General features: G+C 50.8%; 3 protein-coding genes across 3 annotated transcripts; all 3 read right to left on the bottom strand.

Annotated features, from left to right (window-relative positions):
* Positions 1–2,087: 2,087 nt before the first annotated feature.
* On the bottom strand, positions 2,088–2,831 carry BO87DRAFT_213199 (uncharacterized protein). Its single transcript, XM_025618633.1, has one exon. It carries the CDS (start codon positions 2,670–2,672, stop codon positions 2,169–2,171), a length of 504 nt encoding a protein of 167 aa, XP_025474081.1. The 5' UTR covers positions 2,673–2,831; the 3' UTR covers positions 2,088–2,168.
* BO87DRAFT_213208 (stress-regulated transcription factor RPN4) lies at positions 2,832–5,647 on the bottom strand. The gene has a single exon (XM_025618634.1). The coding sequence runs from the start codon at positions 5,163–5,165 to the stop codon at positions 2,991–2,993; it is 2,175 nt and encodes a 724-aa protein (XP_025474080.1). The 5' UTR covers positions 5,166–5,647; the 3' UTR covers positions 2,832–2,990.
* A 6,486-nt stretch (positions 5,648–12,133) lies between these two features.
* On the bottom strand, positions 12,134–17,017 carry BO87DRAFT_321765 (pentafunctional protein ARO1; the record flags this gene model as incomplete). The annotated part of the gene is made up of 3 exons (XM_025619948.1): positions 12,134–12,172; positions 12,238–12,282; positions 12,341–17,017. The coding sequence occupies 3 exons, from the start codon at positions 17,015–17,017 to the stop codon at positions 12,134–12,136; spliced, it is 4,761 nt and encodes a 1,586-aa protein (XP_025474079.1).
* Between the last annotated feature and the right edge of the window lie 400 nt (positions 17,018–17,417).

Below are 17,417 nucleotides of genomic sequence, written 5' to 3'. Positions count from 1 at the left end.
TCCGGGCCCACTTCCAGAGCGCTATGCTTTATCGGACAGCGGGTCCTATCGCCTTGATCTCGTGCTCTCAGTATCGGGCAATGGCATTGCCCTCCTATTGTTACTCAACGCTCAGACTGGCAGCGCCGATTACCTCACGATGCCGTCCGCTTCTCGCCTTGCAGCGATCAGCCCACTGGCACAAGTCCGGGAGGGCAACGACCGGACACCGACGTTCGTCATTCACAGCCGACAGGATCAAGTCGTTCCGTTTGATTCGGCGGAGCGATTTATCGCTGAATTGAAGGCTCAGGGAGTAGTAGGTGATCTGCTTGGACTAGAGTCGGTGCCTCATTTGCATGACTTGTATACGCAGCCGGGGACGCGGGAGTGGGAAGAACAGGTTGCCCCTGGGTATCGGTTCTTGCAAGATGCCATAATGGGTCTTTCCAAAGAGCACAGGCAGGAGCAGTAGCCAAGCCATCAAGAAAAGTAGTAGTCACGATGTTCAGGCAACTACAAGTCACGATAGAGCCCTATTCGCCAGCACAATCAAGAATACGAAGAAGTAAGCAAAGTTAAAAGGACAGCATAACTAAGACATGGTTGTATGAGACTTTTTTAAGATACTACCCGAAAGTAGGTGAGAGAACCCTGTAGTGGTAACTGATGGCAGCGGCAGCGGGAGATCGTGGCTGAGGAGGAGATTATAGTTCTTAGGGAAATTACATCTTCAATTTGTGTTGTGCCAATAAATGCCTTGTAGCTGGAACGTACAGCAAAGTTTCATGATTAGATTAAGTTTATGCCAACATTACAAGACCATTCTTTTAATCAAACATTGAACTTGATTACCTTCAGAAAAACAACATACACACAGAAACATCCAAATCGTGTATAACAAAAACAATTCTAAGAAATGTAAATCAGATACAAGTGTACGATGAATGTATGTATGTAGATCGATCCCTAACCCACACAATTTCTCCACCAACCTGATACAAAACCTTTTTCTTTAATTGGAGTGGATAGCCGACCGATAAAACAGACCAAATTGCGTACCCAAGGGACTTTCCTTCAAAAGTGGACTAAAAGTGGACTACTGAATGATTTACTACTGTGGATCCCCCCCAAACCCACCTCATGAAAAAAAAGAGGGGTTAACTAAACTATGTGGGGAATGATTTACGACTCACTCGGAAATACTAACAAGTAAGTAAGTTAGGTGAGATGAGGTGAGTTGAGTCAGTAGGTTTACTTTATAGGGTAACTAGCTCAGTCATAGACACATAATCATGATTCTATCATTAGATTATTTCTAGTTACTCTTTAAACGAAGAATCAAAAGTACTACGTAGAGCAAATTAAATAATTCATGTTAGTTATTGATTAATGAATTACTAATCCCTCCCTCCCTCAATCCCACCCACTGACTAACCCATTATCAACAACTGATTAACTAACAACTCAACAATTCTGTTATGACTCAAAAGTACATACATACCTTTGCACCGCCACAAAGCACATTTTCGGAGAATTATCATGATCATCCCATAAAGCAAGGAAAGAAAAAAGAATAGAATTGGGAAAGAAAATCAGAAACATGCATGCATGCTTGGTTTTTGTACGTTATGAAAAAATGATGTATGTTATGTATGTATGGTGATGCCATGCATAGCTTCCCGTAGTTCTACTGGAACAGGGGTGCATATGTATGATGTCATACCTACTCGCTTCTTATTTCATTTCATTTCATTTCATTTCATTTCCCATTCATTCTTTCCGAAACTACCAGCCAGCAAGCACCAATGTCTTTGATAAAAGGTTACCTTAACACTGTGCATTGGGAGGTGTGTGTATGCATAATGAGTAGTTTTATTATTAGTGGTATTGGTATTGGTATTATTATTAGATTGGACTATTGTATGTTTGGGCTTCCATAACTTCTTCCTTTTGGTACCTTTTAGGAAAGTAGTTGGGTACCTGCCGATGACACCGTGCAGTGTGCAGCAGATGTTCATAGCTTCTTCCGCTAGAAGCTCTCAAACTAACTATTGAGAGCTTTCAGGCTGACAGGTCCCAATAGCCCCTTTTTTTCTGAAACACGATTCTCTACTAGTAGACGGAAATATAGGAAAAGGAATCATAATAAAAGCTGGTATATGTCTTTCACGATATATGTATACATTTCATACTGTACATGTTTTTTCATCACAATCTGCGCGCCAAACCCACCACCATGCCGACCCAATGCAAACGAAAAATAGCTGCAGCAATAAATATCTCATCACGTAACAATCATACAGGGGACAATATAGTACAAAGCGTAAACCCCAGAAATTCGTAACAAGCTGGCTGGAAAGAAAGCAGACACGCGGGACCTTTGCATATACACACGCGCAAAAAAGCAATTCTTTTTTTGATGCAAACCCCATTTCCGAAAACCACCGTGACCCAATGAGAAAGGATTTCGCGGCAACACCGTTCACATCACAGATGATGAATAAATGACAAAAGAAATCTAAGACCCATGGCATGTAATGCAAAACAAAGAATAGCATCGCAAAAGAAATAAGCCCAAAGAAGCAAAAAAAGGCCTGCTCGTTCGCTGAAAAAGAGATCGATACGTCATCGGCCCGCTGATTGGTCCACCAGCGGGCCGCCTGTCCCAAAGGGTGCAGCCGTGACGTCATGGCTGCTGCATTGGATGCACGTCCTCAGGCTCCACACTTGCCCGATGAAGCAGGTGCGACCGTCGATCCGGGCCCGTTAGCGAGTCCTTGCCTGATAGGGACTAGCCCATGACGTCGGAGGCTTTGGGGATCCGTCATGGTGAGGGAAACCCGGTGGATCTCATGCTGTCACCGCCGGGGCTGCTGAATGGCACTCACCATCCCCATCCTCCACACACCCCTTTGTCGGTCCACTCAATTGGAATTGTAAGAGGAGAGGAGGGGGGAAGGAGAAGAAAAGAAGGGGGGGCTGGAAACTGGGGCTGATCCACCCAAGCTTCACTCCCGCCCTCTGCGCCGTTGCTTTCCGGGCCAGTCAACCTCTGGATGCACCACGCGCATGTGCCGGGTGAGCGCATCATTGCGCGAGAAGGTCTTCTCCTCCGTGCACAGATGACACCGCACCTTTTGCTTGCGAGCATTGTGGATGGTGTCCTCGTGCCGTGTAAGATCGTAAGGCCGCGAGAACACAGAGTTGCACGGCTTGCCCGTAGACGGATTGATGCGCTCACACTTGTGTGGTCCGGCCTGCGAATTGCGGGCCGACGTATCGCGAGTAACCAGGTGACCGCCAGGGGTGGTCTGACGGTGCGCCTCGCGCTTGTGCTTTTGCAGCTTGGCCGGGGTCTCAAAGCGTAGTGTGCAGCCGTGGTATGTGCAGGTGTAGGTGCCTCCATCGGCCGAGGTGTTCTCTGGTCGACTGATCTCTTCGTTGACCGGTGGTGCCTGCATCGGCATCTTCTGCGATGCCTGTGGGGAGGTCATCTCAGTCGAAGGCAGCACATCGCTACCAGTAGAGTCGAACCGAGGGAGAGACGCGGGAAATTCGGGAGTCTGATGCAGCAGATTGTTGTTCTGTTGCTGTGGCTGGCGGTGGTTCTGCTGTTGGCCGAAGGCGAACTGCTGAGTGGCACCCTGCGTAGCGTATTGACTGGGGAACGACTCCATCGATGTAAAGTTCTGAGTCGGCTGGAATGAGCCGGAACTCTCCCGGCGTAGTCCGCCCAGTGCATCGCCCAGATTGAAGTCGGGCTGTGACGAAGGGGGGAAGAGAGGTAAGCCGGTATCGTCGCCCTCATTGAAGTCCAACAGTGCATCTTTGGGGGACATCGTCTTGGGCTCTCCCTGGGCCGCCTGTCCCATGTTCACCCCTGTTTGGGACGTAGGGGCGCTGGTGGCCATCTGAGGTTGTTGCAAAGCCGCATGGTTGTACTCAGCGGCCAGAGGAGAGTTCTGGCGGAAGGGAGAGCGATCGCGCGGCATGTTCACCATGGGAGACTGGGACCGTGCGGTCAAGTGGCCCTGGTTAGCAGCCTGAAGGCGATCGGCGATCACATTCCGGAACGATGGTGCCAGGAGATTCTGCTGGTTTGTCGCGGGCTTAGCCATCTGTGGAGTAGACATCATGGCGGGGTTGTAAAGCTCGTCCTGGTAAATGTCGGAAATCGTGCGGTTGAGCTTGGGAATGCCAATGGTCATGTTGTTATTCGCGTTGTGGTTGTTGTAGTCTGAAAGCGCATCGAGGCGTAAGTAATCATCCATCCACTTGTCTACGTCGGGAAACCGGTTCTCACCATTTACAATCGCCTTCGATGCGTCATCGAGGTCTTCGAAGCCCGTATGAGGAGTCACTGGCGAGTTGTGACTCACGCTCGATACAGAAGGCGCTAGCGAGTAGTCGCTGGTCTGATGCTGGTGACGAGACTGCTTCTGCTGTTGCTGTTGCTGTTGTTGTTGCTGCTGCTGCTCCAAAATCGCCCGTCTCATGGCAAGATCGGCGTCGGTCTGGCTACCATCTTGGAAGGACTGCACGGGGGTCTGCACAGGGGTAGGCAGAGGCTTGGCCACACCGTTTGTCCTTGAGTAAGAACTGCCAGCGGGTGCAGAGCGGCTCGATGATGGACTAGCAGAGGCTTTCAGTAGATTGTTCTGAAGGCGAGCTGGGCCCAACAGCTGCAAGTTGCCTTCCCAACCGTGGTTGTTCGCGACAGACTGTTGTGCCAACATCGGATTGCCGTTGAAGTAGTAAGGTTGAGTATATTGGGGAAGGTAGGCTTGTGAGGGTGGTGATGCTGAGTGATGGATGTTGATGGAAGGGTTGTAGGAGGAGGAGGGTGTCATCGAAGGAGCCTCGAAGGAATTGCCGTCGAAGACGGCAGAGGAGTAATCCGCGGCAACCGCTGTTGTCGCAGGATAGTGGGAGATGGTGGAGGCGGGTGAGGAAGTAGGGGAGGAAGGAGCGGAAGACGGCGGAGAGACGAACTGCAAATCCGGTTGGTACTGGAAAGGAGTCTGCAATCGAGGTTGTTGTTGGCCGAGAAAGTGGAGAGCGGCTTCTTGAGAGTAGTCGAGAATCTGGTCGTCTTGTATGCAAACGGGATCTTGATAGTTGAGATAGGGGATGGAAGTTGGTTCAGTGATCAAACCCTTACGTGCAGCAGGGTGCATGAACATAATGTGCTTGTTCGCGATTGGACGTCAAAGAGAGAATGACGCCGACGGGGGTGTGGTGGGCAGGTATAGACACGAAATTTGCCACCGGGTGTCGACTCAAAGTTATAATATAAGTGTTGGCACCAGCGGCCCCCACTAAACTCTTTCAAGGGGCCAAGCGTATGAGTGCGAAGTGTGCCAACCGGAGAAATGAGTCAACGAGAACAGCGAAACGGAGTGATCCGGAGATTCGAGTAGACAGGCAATGCGTGTCGAAGAGTCTGGAAACGTCGAGTAGTGGAAGGTCCAATCAGGAAGGCGGGAGGTCGATAGTTGAAGGCTTTGTCGGTGAAAAACCCTTGGTAAGGACAAATACTAGAGTTCAAGAAAGGTCTGGTTAGACTCAATCTGATCCAAATGATGCAAAGACCAGGTAAGAAGAAAGAGAAGAGGACAAGAAGGTAGACAACGTAAGGATGGGGGGTGGAGGGGGGCAAGATTGGTACGAGCCAACTTACTGTAGATCGAAGGACCACGGGTATTGGGGGGAGAACACCAAGTGTAGTAGAAGGGGGGAAGGTTGGATAGTTAATGGGGAAGACCGGTCGTGGTGGAGAGGTAGACCAGGGTATTTAATAAGATGAACAAGTCTGATGTAAAAGAGTCATCAATTGGGATGATTTAAAATTGAGAGATAATGATGGGAGGGGAAAGGGAGAGCATAGCTGAAGCGGAGGGGGAGAGGATGGCTCTTTTATTATGGGGATGACGTTGCTGCCGCATACTCTCAGTTCAGTCAGTAAGTAACTAGACTAGAACTACCACTAACGGACAAGCCCGACGATCGCTTTCCTCTGTGACTCGATTTTTTATTTTTCGCCAGATCGGGTTAAGCGTATGCTGGCTGGTCAGTAACTTATTCATACCCATCTCTCATACTTTACTCCGTCATACCCGTACGTACGGCCGAACACGTAAAACTTACATGCCTTACCACCAGGCAGAGACCCACTTTGGCTTGCACTTTTCGATCTGCATCTCCGGGGAGCTGGTTATCCAATGCGGTCCCACCCCCGAAAAAGCCCCCAAGCCACACTCCCAGTCTCCCAAGTGGGTATTTTTCTTTTTTTCATTGGTTTTGGTCGTTTTGCTTTTTCCCTCCCCTCCTCCCCTTCAGCATGCCTGCACTGTCTGGTAAACTCTTAGTAAACTTCTGCACCCGCTAAACCCTCAGCTGTTTCGTCCGATAAGTCCAGACAAATGATTTACCCGAAATATCTCGGATTTTACGGGGGATGGAAATTTCTGGCAGTTTCTTGAATCAAGTGATTTATTTATTGGTCATACTAGATCTAATTAATTTAGGGTAAAGAAGGAAATGCACCAGGTGAGTACTGTAGGACTGGTAGGGATGGATTCTTCAGCTACTACAGTTAGTTCGATGTAAATTAATCTATCTGATAAATCCCTACCAGTCTACACAGGGCTACAAGTCCGATATAGTCGGGTAAACTAGTAATCCGTTAGTCGCACCAAAACACCAGAATCGGACTCCACACCGTGTGTCAAGAAGCATCGTTTGTTTTGTAACTTTTTTAGTTTTTTCCTCCTCTGGAACCGAGGCAGCCAATGGGACACGGCTCAGCCACAATGTCGTTGCTTAAGTAAAACATGGCATCTGAGAAGCAATGCAGAACCAGATACCGATCTCGTGTTTGTCTTGCGATCGGACCACCAAGAGTGAAAACCCTTACAGATGACATGTACGACCGACGAAAAGGAGTGGGAAGGAGTCGGTGCGCGGCAAAGCAAGAAAAGCTGAAGATCCTTTCTTCAGCATTGCCTGCCCTGGCTGGATGATGCATCAGGGTCTGCTCCGTAGTTGCCGATCATCGATACAGACAAACTAGTCAATAGGTGCCAACGCGAACAGACACCACCCCACAAGCCACAGGTTGTCTGCGCCACAATGCCACAATGATGTGGCTAGTGCATGTCTCATGCCTTAGTCGCACCTTAGTAATCCACTCATCATCCACCGGATGAACAATAGTAATCGGTCGGCCGCGAAACTCCACGGAGTTGCCCGAGTAAAACCGTCACAAGATGCTTCTGGCAGACACTACTGCATTCCACCCACACTTGTCAGCAAATGTAGAGAGAATTTGATAATGTGGTCGGTCATGTTGAACGTTGAGACGGGTCGAGAACTGTCTGGGCCGGCAAAAGGTCGGGCATACGCCGGCGCCAAGATTGATGACCCCGGCCTCGGAGACTGCGTATCGCCGACACAACAGCAAAACTGCAACTGGACAGGGTAGCTGGGCCGAGGTGCCTTAGCGCTGCCTCCAACGCTAGCAGCCTGATTTTCACGGCACATCTGTTCCGAACTGGGTTCTCGGCCGGTGGTCCTTTCTTTTTCCCACCCCCCAGCCTGCCTGCCATGCAGCAGTTATGGTCCCTCTCTCTCTCTCTCTCTCTCTCTCTCTCTTGCAGCAATGCCATCTTTTTCTCTCCACGCGTGATCGGGTCAGCTGATGCTCTTATCATGGCATGACAGATTATGTCTTGAGTGTTCCACGGTCCTGCGCGCTAACCGAAGCAGCACATGTCCTGTATCGGAGGAAGTCATACCCGTTGGGACCATACGAGTTGCATCTGGTTGCTCCTGGCGTTGAGTCATTGTCTCTGTATTAGTCTTAGTTAGTATTCACAAGAGTCATCTCTGCATGGGTTCCAAGTTGCACGATTACGAATACGTAGTAATTTGCCCCTTAGGCAATTGCAAATCATACTGCTAGATTACACCAAGTGCAAAAACAATGTGAGGTGACTTACGGTGGTAGTGGTGTGACTGGTGGAAAGCTCTTTCCCCTTCAACGATCCAGGTTTTCCTATCGTTTTCACATGCAAAAAGCAAGATTCAAACGTTATTGGCACGTTCCTGCTTGCCCTGAAAAAATTTTCGATTAGGTTGTCTACGCGTGGCCGCCTCATATACAAAGTACGCAACGTGGAGGGACGGGCGTTGATTCCGGTCCACACATGCTCGACCACCTTGGTACATTGACACCTGTGATTGGGGATAGTTTAATGCAACTACCTTTTGGCTTCAAGCCACCAGGTTCCACTACAACTCCATTCCAACTAAGCTATGGGCACAGAGCCCTGTCAAGGACCCCAAACAAAAGCCCCAACTTGCGGGCCCACCACAGGAGTAGACGAGACAGCTGAAACTGGTGGCAAAGACTTAAAGCTCGAGTTTAGGTAACAGCAAATGGGCTCTGCCCCGGCTGCCACTATCTCTGACCCAGCTGGCTGGATCGTCTGCATTCAGCCGTAGCAGAAATCCTGTGGCCTATACCTATACAGAGTACTTTTCTTTCTACGGTGTATCGCAGATGCCGTCCGTCAGCACAAGGCGACCGGAACAGGGAAGACTACAGCCTTCGCTGGTTGGACCTAGCTGGAGTGGACAAGTTGCCCCAGTTGTCCCGGGCGTTGATATCCAGTGTTTGAGTTGTATGGGACCCCGGCGGGTCTGAGGGACGGGTATCTGGGAAAAGCCCCTCCTCCCCGGCCGGGGGAATGGGAGGAAGACCGTGATCCGACGTCAATGGAGCTACATGATTTGACAGATGTCATGGAGCCCCAAAACTGAATGAGTCGAGCATGAAGATCAGAGAGTTTCAGCTCGTAATGCAAGACATCACCACTTCCACTCGTTGTCGGAACACAGCGTCTTCAGGACTGCCGAAGCATGTAGCCGAACAGCAACCACCAAAGTCAAATTTTTTTTTCTTCCCAGCGGAAAGACCACGCCATGTGCTACAAGGATGACCGGACCAATCCTTCGCCAGGAACCCTGCAAGACAAATGCATTATGAAAGGCCTTAGACGGCAGTGAAAAATTTTCATTGGTAGGGAAGAGTGCCCAGTCAGCACTCTATGCTCGCACGGGGCGACGATCTCGGGCTACTAGTAGCACGTACCAGCAACCCGGACAACAGTGTGCGAGACTCCCCTGCCTGCCACATGCTAACGGACGCAACTAGTGACAGACTAATGCATGGAAGGATGAGAAAATTCTTCTCTCGGGATTCCATGATCCCTTTCTTTCTCCGCTCGTCTTTCCCCCCTGCAGCTGTTCAGGGATGAATCCCGGCGTGTGATTGGCTGGGAGGGCGCACAGCCACAGCCCGGTTGCCAGTTCATCGATTTGTCGTTCAGGATTCTCCGCGGGCAGCTCCCCATTCGCTCTTCTTCCCCCGTTTAGGCGTAACTCGGGCCCCGTACTCCGTCCGTACGCCGTAATTTCGGTAACAACCGCTGGTTCCATACGTCAAGGATATGCAAGACCACGCCAAAACGGTTTAGTCTGCTGGGAATTCCATTCGGCGCAGCCGTATAGACTTCTTCCACGTCTTTTCTAGAACTTTTCTAATTTTGGGCCGTGCAAAGCCGAGTCCAGGGAAAAACCTTGCAAACCAACGAACTTCCAGACTAGTCCCGGACTACTATCTTCCCTACACCAGTACAGCCAGCACCTACTCGGATAGGTTGTACTATTTGCTTTTCTTCCCCCCTTCCTTCATCTGTCTTCTTCGCAATCCTGTCTTTCCGACATCCGATAGCAGGCTCATTGATCCGTTGCAACCTGTTTTTCCGGATCTCCTCCCCCCACTTCCTCCCCGAGTTCCCACGAGTCACCGGCTTGTTTGCAACAAAACTTCTCGGGGAATCTACTGGAGGCGATGCCCGATGGAAATCATGGCTCCTACGATCTTCGGTTCCCCGACCGGGCATGACATGGTTCTCGCGTGCATTGATGACGTGAATATCCACCGAGTCTCCATCAGATTATTCATTTCCCTGCCTGTGAGTCTATTTCATCGATGGTAGTTAGATAGAGAGAGATATCAAGACAAGACTTGGAGAGAGTATTCTACGTAGTCGTTGGGTCATCGGCCCGGTAGATCACTAGTGACTGATGCTAGTACTGACTACTGAGACACATTGTTGTGTTCGGGTACACGGCACCACGGGTCACCCGCATCCACCCACTACTTACTTTACCCTACTTTTCTCTCCGGTCGCAAGGATGCCACAGCCCAAGATTATGCTGATTGGGCATGGACACTACTTACTATGTAGATAATTAACTAACTGACTAACTAACCGAACTACGATCTATTCTCTGCAAGTATATAGGTACCCAACCGAATCAATGAATTAATCATTCCATGGAAGGTTCTCGACCGACCGAGCGACCGACCGTTGAACAATACTACCTAAGGAAAGTGTCTCGTGCCAGCTGGTGACCAATGTCTTAGTGGCAGCTGATCATGACAGCTAACTAGTCAACTACTAAGATTAATACTGACTTAGTCAATTATGACAATGAATCACCTTATCAATTATTGATGTGAGACATGCCATAGACTAGTGTAGTAGTGTAGTAGCAATTGTTCGAGTCATGATGGGCCAAGATCTATCTGATGATTGAACCGAGGAAAGTTACTATTTATAATTATCCACCATCAGACAGACCTTTACTAGTGACACATTGTTATCGGGCTTTACTACCCCGCCAGCCACAAGACTGTGTTTTCTTTGAACTACTATAGAGTGTATATGAAGTTTTGAATATTACATGTCTTAATTATTTAATATATGCCACATACATATATATATATATATATATATACATACATATGAATACTAAGCCTTTGAATCGGACATACGCGCACCAATAATTACCTTCCCGGATACTCAGCCTCCGCCCAACACAAAAATATATTCCTATACTACTCATCAGATAATAGAAGATACCTACTAGCATAACAACAGTCAACACATCTACCAGTGTTACTAGTAGTACTGAGTAATGCAACCAAAAACAGACCCTTCTAGAATATCCCCAAAACAACCACATACATAAACTACTATCTAGCTAGCTAGTCAGCTAGTCAGTTAATCAGTAGCACCGAAGAATTTTCAATTTACAAATCTCGCAATGCGCACATGACCCCCTCAGCCTGACTCTTAGCATACCACCTTTTGTTGATAACTATCTACTAAGAATGTAGACACAAGCAGACAAGATCGGTCCAGACTCTCCCACAGCCCGCACACCCCGGTCGCGACCGGTCGGTCGGTCGGGTCTAGAACCAACAACTTACTTCCCCCCCACCAATATTTTCAATCTGACCAGCACATCAGATTAATTTATCCGCTTGCTTACTATCAAAAAAAAATCTGATCTTCGCTTAGGATTTATTTTAGTAGTATTAGTAGTTAGTTGTAGTTTGATATCTGATTCTAGATCAAGTCTATTGTTGATTACTGCTATTATTGTTTTTCACTGTATGGATTGCATACGCGATGTTCTGGCTAGCTGAGGAGTGGATAATGACTTGCGAATTATTGTTAGTCAATCAAATCAATTCAATACGTACGTATATTGTTACTACTATTATTTGAGAGACATGTTTATGTCTTGATGAGGCTATTGTATACTCAGGTATATCTCCGAGCGGTTCTATTTATAGGTCTCTATCAACAAAGTTAATCGTCTACTAGTAGTCGTCAGTATCAGTGCAAATCTGTGGGGTTGTTTTAGTTCTAGTTCAGGTGGTGCGTGTCCCCTTCTCGTATACACTACGTATGACTCTTTTCTACTCCTACTGGTATGGATGTTCGATGTTGGGAGTGCGAGTCGGTGGGTTACGGTGGATTCAAGACGCGTAGGTGTATGTATGTTGCTGTCTGTATTGCTTGTGTTTTGTCTACATGATACCTAGTGGGCATACCAAGTATTACAATATGGAAATGGATAATTATTGAAAATAATAGGAAACTCCATTTATATGATCCAGCTGACTTTATCAAGTCAAAACTGATAACTATATCAAGTCGCCGTTGAAGGCGGAATAAATGTAGTAAAAACAACCCGAGATCGTTCATGTGAATCACTCAGTTCGCAGAACTCATGCCGAGTTAGGGTCGGGAGATCCGATCACGGCTTCCTGTAATCGATTCAGTCAGTCACAAGTGTCTTTTGCATCAAATGCATCTCGATAAAATAACTCACCCTGGCATCGTCGTAGAGAGGCGAAATACCGGTCCAGCGTTGGTACTAGTACACCACTTTAGTCTTCACTCAATATCCTATATAGTCATCTGGAAGAACCTACCTGGTACCATCCCTGGCCAACCAGAACCTCCAGACCAGGAACTGTGTGCCATCCGGCGTCGTTGGCCAGCTGCATCAGCGTCGTCACCGACGGCTTGTAGGCCATCTCCACCAGCACGCGAGGCACCTTCTCCACGGACTTGACCATATCCGCATCAATCTCCTGAGCCCGAGCGAACATGTGGCACAGCGTCTCGCGCATGCCCGAATCGATCGGCTTGTCGGCCGGAATCGTGCCAATGGCCACCTTGGGGATGGTATCCAGCGCATCGATCGTGTCGACGATGCGGATGTTGTAGCTGCTGGGGAAAGTCTGAACCATGCTCTCAAGCTTCGCGGGGGATCGCCCAATGATGTAGATCGGGGAGTAGCCCATGTTGTGCAGAGAATAGATGGCGGCGCGAGCGGTGCCACCACCACCAACCACCACGGCGCTGGCATCTCCGTTGCATCCGTACACACCGGCGTTGCGCAGCGACAGCGTCATGCCCTGCCAATCCGTGTTGTAACCAACCAAGCGAGCCGGCTGGCCCTTACCCCGAGAAACAGGCACAATCGTGTTCACCGCACCGATAATCTCGGCGTCGGGTGCGATCTCGTCCAGCAATGGCATAATGTCCAGCTTCAGAGGGATCGTGACCGAGGCGCCGCCAAAGTTGGGGGAGCGGATGAAGTCCTTGACATCTTCAGCCTTGGCGGTTTCCAAGCGGCTGTACTCGTGAGGCAGACCACTCTGGGCGAACAGGGTGTTGTGGAGAGCAGGGGAACGGGACTGGGAGATGGGTGTGCCAAAAATGGCAAACTTCTTGGGCTGGATCTCTCCCATCAGAGACAAACCCCGGCGGATCTCAGCAGCGGAGAGCTGACCGGGTGCCGCCTTGAACGGAAGGCTGGGGTGGGATACAGGGGTCATGAAGCCGTTCAGGATCCGACTGAGCTGTCCGTTGTCGCCCATGTTGATAGCGATCAAGGGAACATCATGAGCACTGGCAGCCCAGTTCTTGAAGTTCCTCAAGGCGTTGTTGTCGTCCAGGTTCTTGGCAACTCCGACCAGCTTGATCACATCACCGTACTCCAGCGCACGGTTGTAGTACTTCGTCCACGACATGTTACTCCAGGAGAGCTCACCCTTGGGGTCGTGGTGCGACGCAATGATGCGAGAATAGCCCTTCTGCTCCGTGACGGTGCGCAGCATCTCGTCGGGGAAGGCGATCTCCAAATCCACAAACTCGAGTCCAGATCGGAACGCAAGGCGGTAGAGCTCCAAGGCCTCGGCATGGGCGTCGTCAGGGAAGCGACCACCTTGACTCTTGGTGCGAATAGTGAAGATGACAGGGAGGGTGACGTGGCTGCGCAGAAAAGACAGCTGCTCGGCGACGTAGTCGACGGAAGGAATAACACCATCCATCGTCGGATCTTCCAGAAGATCGACACGGAGCTCCACTGCATCGGAGCCGACGCATACCTTCTTCAGAATATCGCTAGCATTACGGAGGTCGGGCAGGGTCAGAGAAACAAAGAACGAGTGTTCCTTGCGCTTGATGGTGCTAAGACTGTCGACCTCTCCGGTAACAGTGCGGAGGAAGCGCTTGAAGTCTTCAGATGCCCGAGCGAGACCGCCAGAGGCAGCAGTCTGGCTGTAGTACTGAATATTACTGCACTCCTGGAACCAGGGCTTCCGGCGCAGCCAGACTCCCATCATGTCTTCAACATAAGCGGGGCGGGTCTTGTCAATGGAGAGGAAGTCCATGACCTGCTTGATATCCCGCATAATGAGCAGAACGTTACCCTTGGTCTTGTGGTAATCGATAAGCAACTTTCTCGCCTCGGGGATCTCGACGATACCACCACCGCAAGCGAAGACATAGCCAGTTGAGCGCTCCTTCAACGTGCGTTGCAAAAGACTGAGCTCAGCGTCTCTGAATCCCTGCCATCCACGTTGCTTGATGATGTCGGGGATACTCATTCCCTCCGTAGCTTCAAGCTCGGTGTCGAGGTCAAGGAACGGGCGGTTAAGAGTCTTAGCAACCCACTGCCCGCTGGTGGTTTTTCCAGCGCCACGCATGCCGATAATGAAGATGGATGCACTGGACTTCTCAGCTTGCGTGAGAGCCGCAGCTTCGTCTTCCTTCAGCTCCTTACCCTCCAGCTTCACGGAGAACAGCTGCTTCAGCGAGTCCCACCAACCGGGCCAGGTCTTGCCGACACATTCTCTCTCCAGAATCAGTGTCGACTGAGGAGTGACGAGAGAAAGAACACTGAAGCTGAACGCGACACGGTGGTCGTCGTAGCAGAAAACGCCACCGGCAGGCTGACGCAGACTGGTGCGGTCAATGCCATCGATTTCAATGCCGTCGTCATGTTCACGACAGATGACACCGAACTTGGCAAGCTCATCCTTCATGGCCTTGATACGGTTGCATTCCTTCACACGCTGGTTGGCGATTCCGTAGATGCGAGTCGTGTGGTTTGAGCCATCACCGCGCGCGACAGCCGCGAGCACGGAAGCCGTGAGGAAAGCGTCGGTCATAGGTTCCATGTCGACGTTGGGCAGGGGCCGCAAGACACCACCAGGCGCTCCGGTAACAGTGGTGGAGCTGTCCGTTTGCTCAACAGTGCAGCCCATGGGACGGAGAACATCGACGGCGAAGCGAGCATCACCCTGGAGGGACTTGGAACCGATGTTGGGCACAGTGCAAGTAGTGCCGGTGATCGCCGCAATGGCCAGAGGGTAGGTAGCCGAAGAGGCATCGCTCTCCACCATGTACTCAGCAGGGTTAACATAGCGGCCCTGAGGAATGTGGTAGGTGTGCTCCTCAGTGGTAGACTTCTTCACATCGATACCGAAAGAGCGCATCATGGCCGTGGTCATGTCGATGTAGGGCTGGGAGATGGGCTTTCCACCCACCAGCTTCAAGGTGACCGGCTCCTTGGCGTACGGAGCGCACATCAGCAACGAGGAGACATACTGGGATGAAACCTTGGCGGCAAGGTTTATCTGACCACCCGCGAATCCACCGGAGGCAGCGATCTTCAGGGGAAGGCTACCCTTTCTCTCCATGTACTCGACCGAGGCACCGTTCGCGGTCAGGGCGTCGACCAAGTCGCCAATCGGTCTCTGCTTCATGCGGTTGTTGCCAGTAAGAACGTTCGAATCCACGTCAGTGGGAGCGGCAAGGGTAGCGACAGTGGTGAGGAATCTGGAAGCGGTACCGGCATTTCCCAGATACAGAGGGTGGGAAGTGGCCCGAAGGTCGCCTCCCTTGCCGTTGACGACGAGCACTTCGCCTTCCTCTTCCCAGGAGAAGGTGCAAGCGCCCAGACGCTCCAGAGCGTTGAGCATCACCTCGGTGTCGTCGGAGTGCAGCAGGTTCTTGATACGGCAAGTGCCCGAACCGAGAGCGGCCAAAACCAGAGCACGGTTGGAGATACTCTTGGAGCCCGGAGGAGTGCAGACGACGTTCGAAGAGGTTGCGACGCCGGGGTAGACCTCGATACTGGGAGCCAGAACGACGCTAATGTCTTCATTCGGGACAACGCTGGCGCGCGGTTCGTAAGTGCGTCCAATGGCAGAAAGCAGAACGACCTTCTTCTTGGGACCGTCGTTCTTCTTGTCCAGAGCCATGTTGAAGAGCAGCTGATCGACGGAGCAGTGCTTTCCTGCGGTGAGCTTCTTGATCCGGGCATCCTTCAGCGAAGTTGGCAAGCCGTAGGCGGAAAGGCACTTAACAATGCGAGCCACGGCAACGCCCTTCAAGATGCCGAGATGGCGGGCCAATTCGGCCTCCTTCACCATACCAATGGCGACACATTCTCCGTGGAGAACCTGAGGGGTCAAGATGGCCTCAATGGCGTGACCAATGGAGTGACCCCAGTTCAGCAAGTTCCGGAGACCACCTTCGCGCTCGTCCGCGGAGACGACATAAGCCTTGTGTCTAGCAGACGCCAGAATTCTAGCCTTCAGGATATCCTCGATGCCTTCGAAGCGGCGCTGGCCAGACTGGACTACCCGGCGGACGGCAGACAGTATCGTCTCGGCGTTGTCCTCCAACGCTGTGAATTCCTCCTCGCTGGAGATGGCTGCGGTCTTGATCACCTCCGCCATACCATTGATGAACTCCCGAACCGGGAGCGTCTCCAGGAACTCCAGGTCAATGTAGATCCTCGACGGCTGCCAGATCGCACCGATCAGATTCTTGCCCAATGGTGTGTCAATGGCGGTCTTTCCGCCGATCGAAGAGTCCACCATGGCGAGAAGTGTTGTGGGGACCTGAACATAGCGGACGCCACGCATGTAGGTCGAGGCAACAAAACCGGTCAGATCTCCAATGACACCACCGCCCAGAGCGATGACGACCGTGTCACGACCGCATGGCGGGCTCTGGCTCAACATCCAGTCTTCAATGTCGGCTTTTGTCTGTCTCGACTTGGAGACTTCACCGGGGGCGGCATGGTAGACGAGCAAACGAGGTTTGGGGGAGACGGCGGCAGCAGCCTGTTCGAAGGCCTTCTGGAAGCTGGGGGTATAAAGGGAACCGATGTTGGTGTCGGTGACGAGGACGTAGGTCGTGGAGGACAAGCCGTTGATCAGGTCCTTGGCGACATAATTGCGCCAGAGACCGAAATCCGCGACAATGCTCTCACGACCCAAGATGCTGATCTTCGTGGGTTCGCTCATCGTTCGGAGAATATCAGGAGGGAATGGAGACGTAGTCAACTCGGGAATAAGATGCCAGTGTGTCTCTCTAATTCATACTGTGGGGGGATTTGCAACCGGTAAGCTTCTGGCAAGTGGGGGTAGAAGGAGGGGGGGAGAATGTGACTCGTTCAATTGGGGGAAATGTTTGGGAAGGGGAAGAAATACTTTCATGTATATGTATATATACGGCGCAAGGGGGAGAGGGGGAGAGAGTGTGAGGGAGAGAAAGGGAATTGTACCTGAGTAAGAAATGAATCGAAAGGAAGTTCCTCGTCGACAGCGGGGCGCAACTCCGCTTTGACCGGTGAGGAAATATTCAGACGAGACGAGATGTGAGCGAGAAGGAGAGAGAGAGTTCTTCCAAGATGCCCAGATGGCT

This window comes from Aspergillus neoniger, assembly GCF_003184625.1.
Source record: "Aspergillus neoniger CBS 115656 unplaced genomic scaffold BO87scaffold_63, whole genome shotgun sequence".
Classification (NCBI taxonomy): domain Eukaryota; kingdom Fungi; phylum Ascomycota; class Eurotiomycetes; order Eurotiales; family Aspergillaceae; genus Aspergillus; species Aspergillus neoniger.
Note: the sequence above shows the minus strand (reverse complement) of the source record. Positions and strands in the feature narration are given on the sequence as shown.

What these genes read in the sequence shown, in the direction of transcription:
- BO87DRAFT_213199 (XM_025618633.1), bottom strand. Translation starts at nt 2,672, where the DNA reads ATGACGTCACGGCTGCACCCTTTGGGACAGGCGGCCCGCTGGTGGACC.
- BO87DRAFT_213208 (XM_025618634.1), bottom strand. Translation starts at nt 5,165, where the DNA reads ATGTTCATGCACCCTGCTGCACGTAAGGGTTTGATCACTGAACCAACT.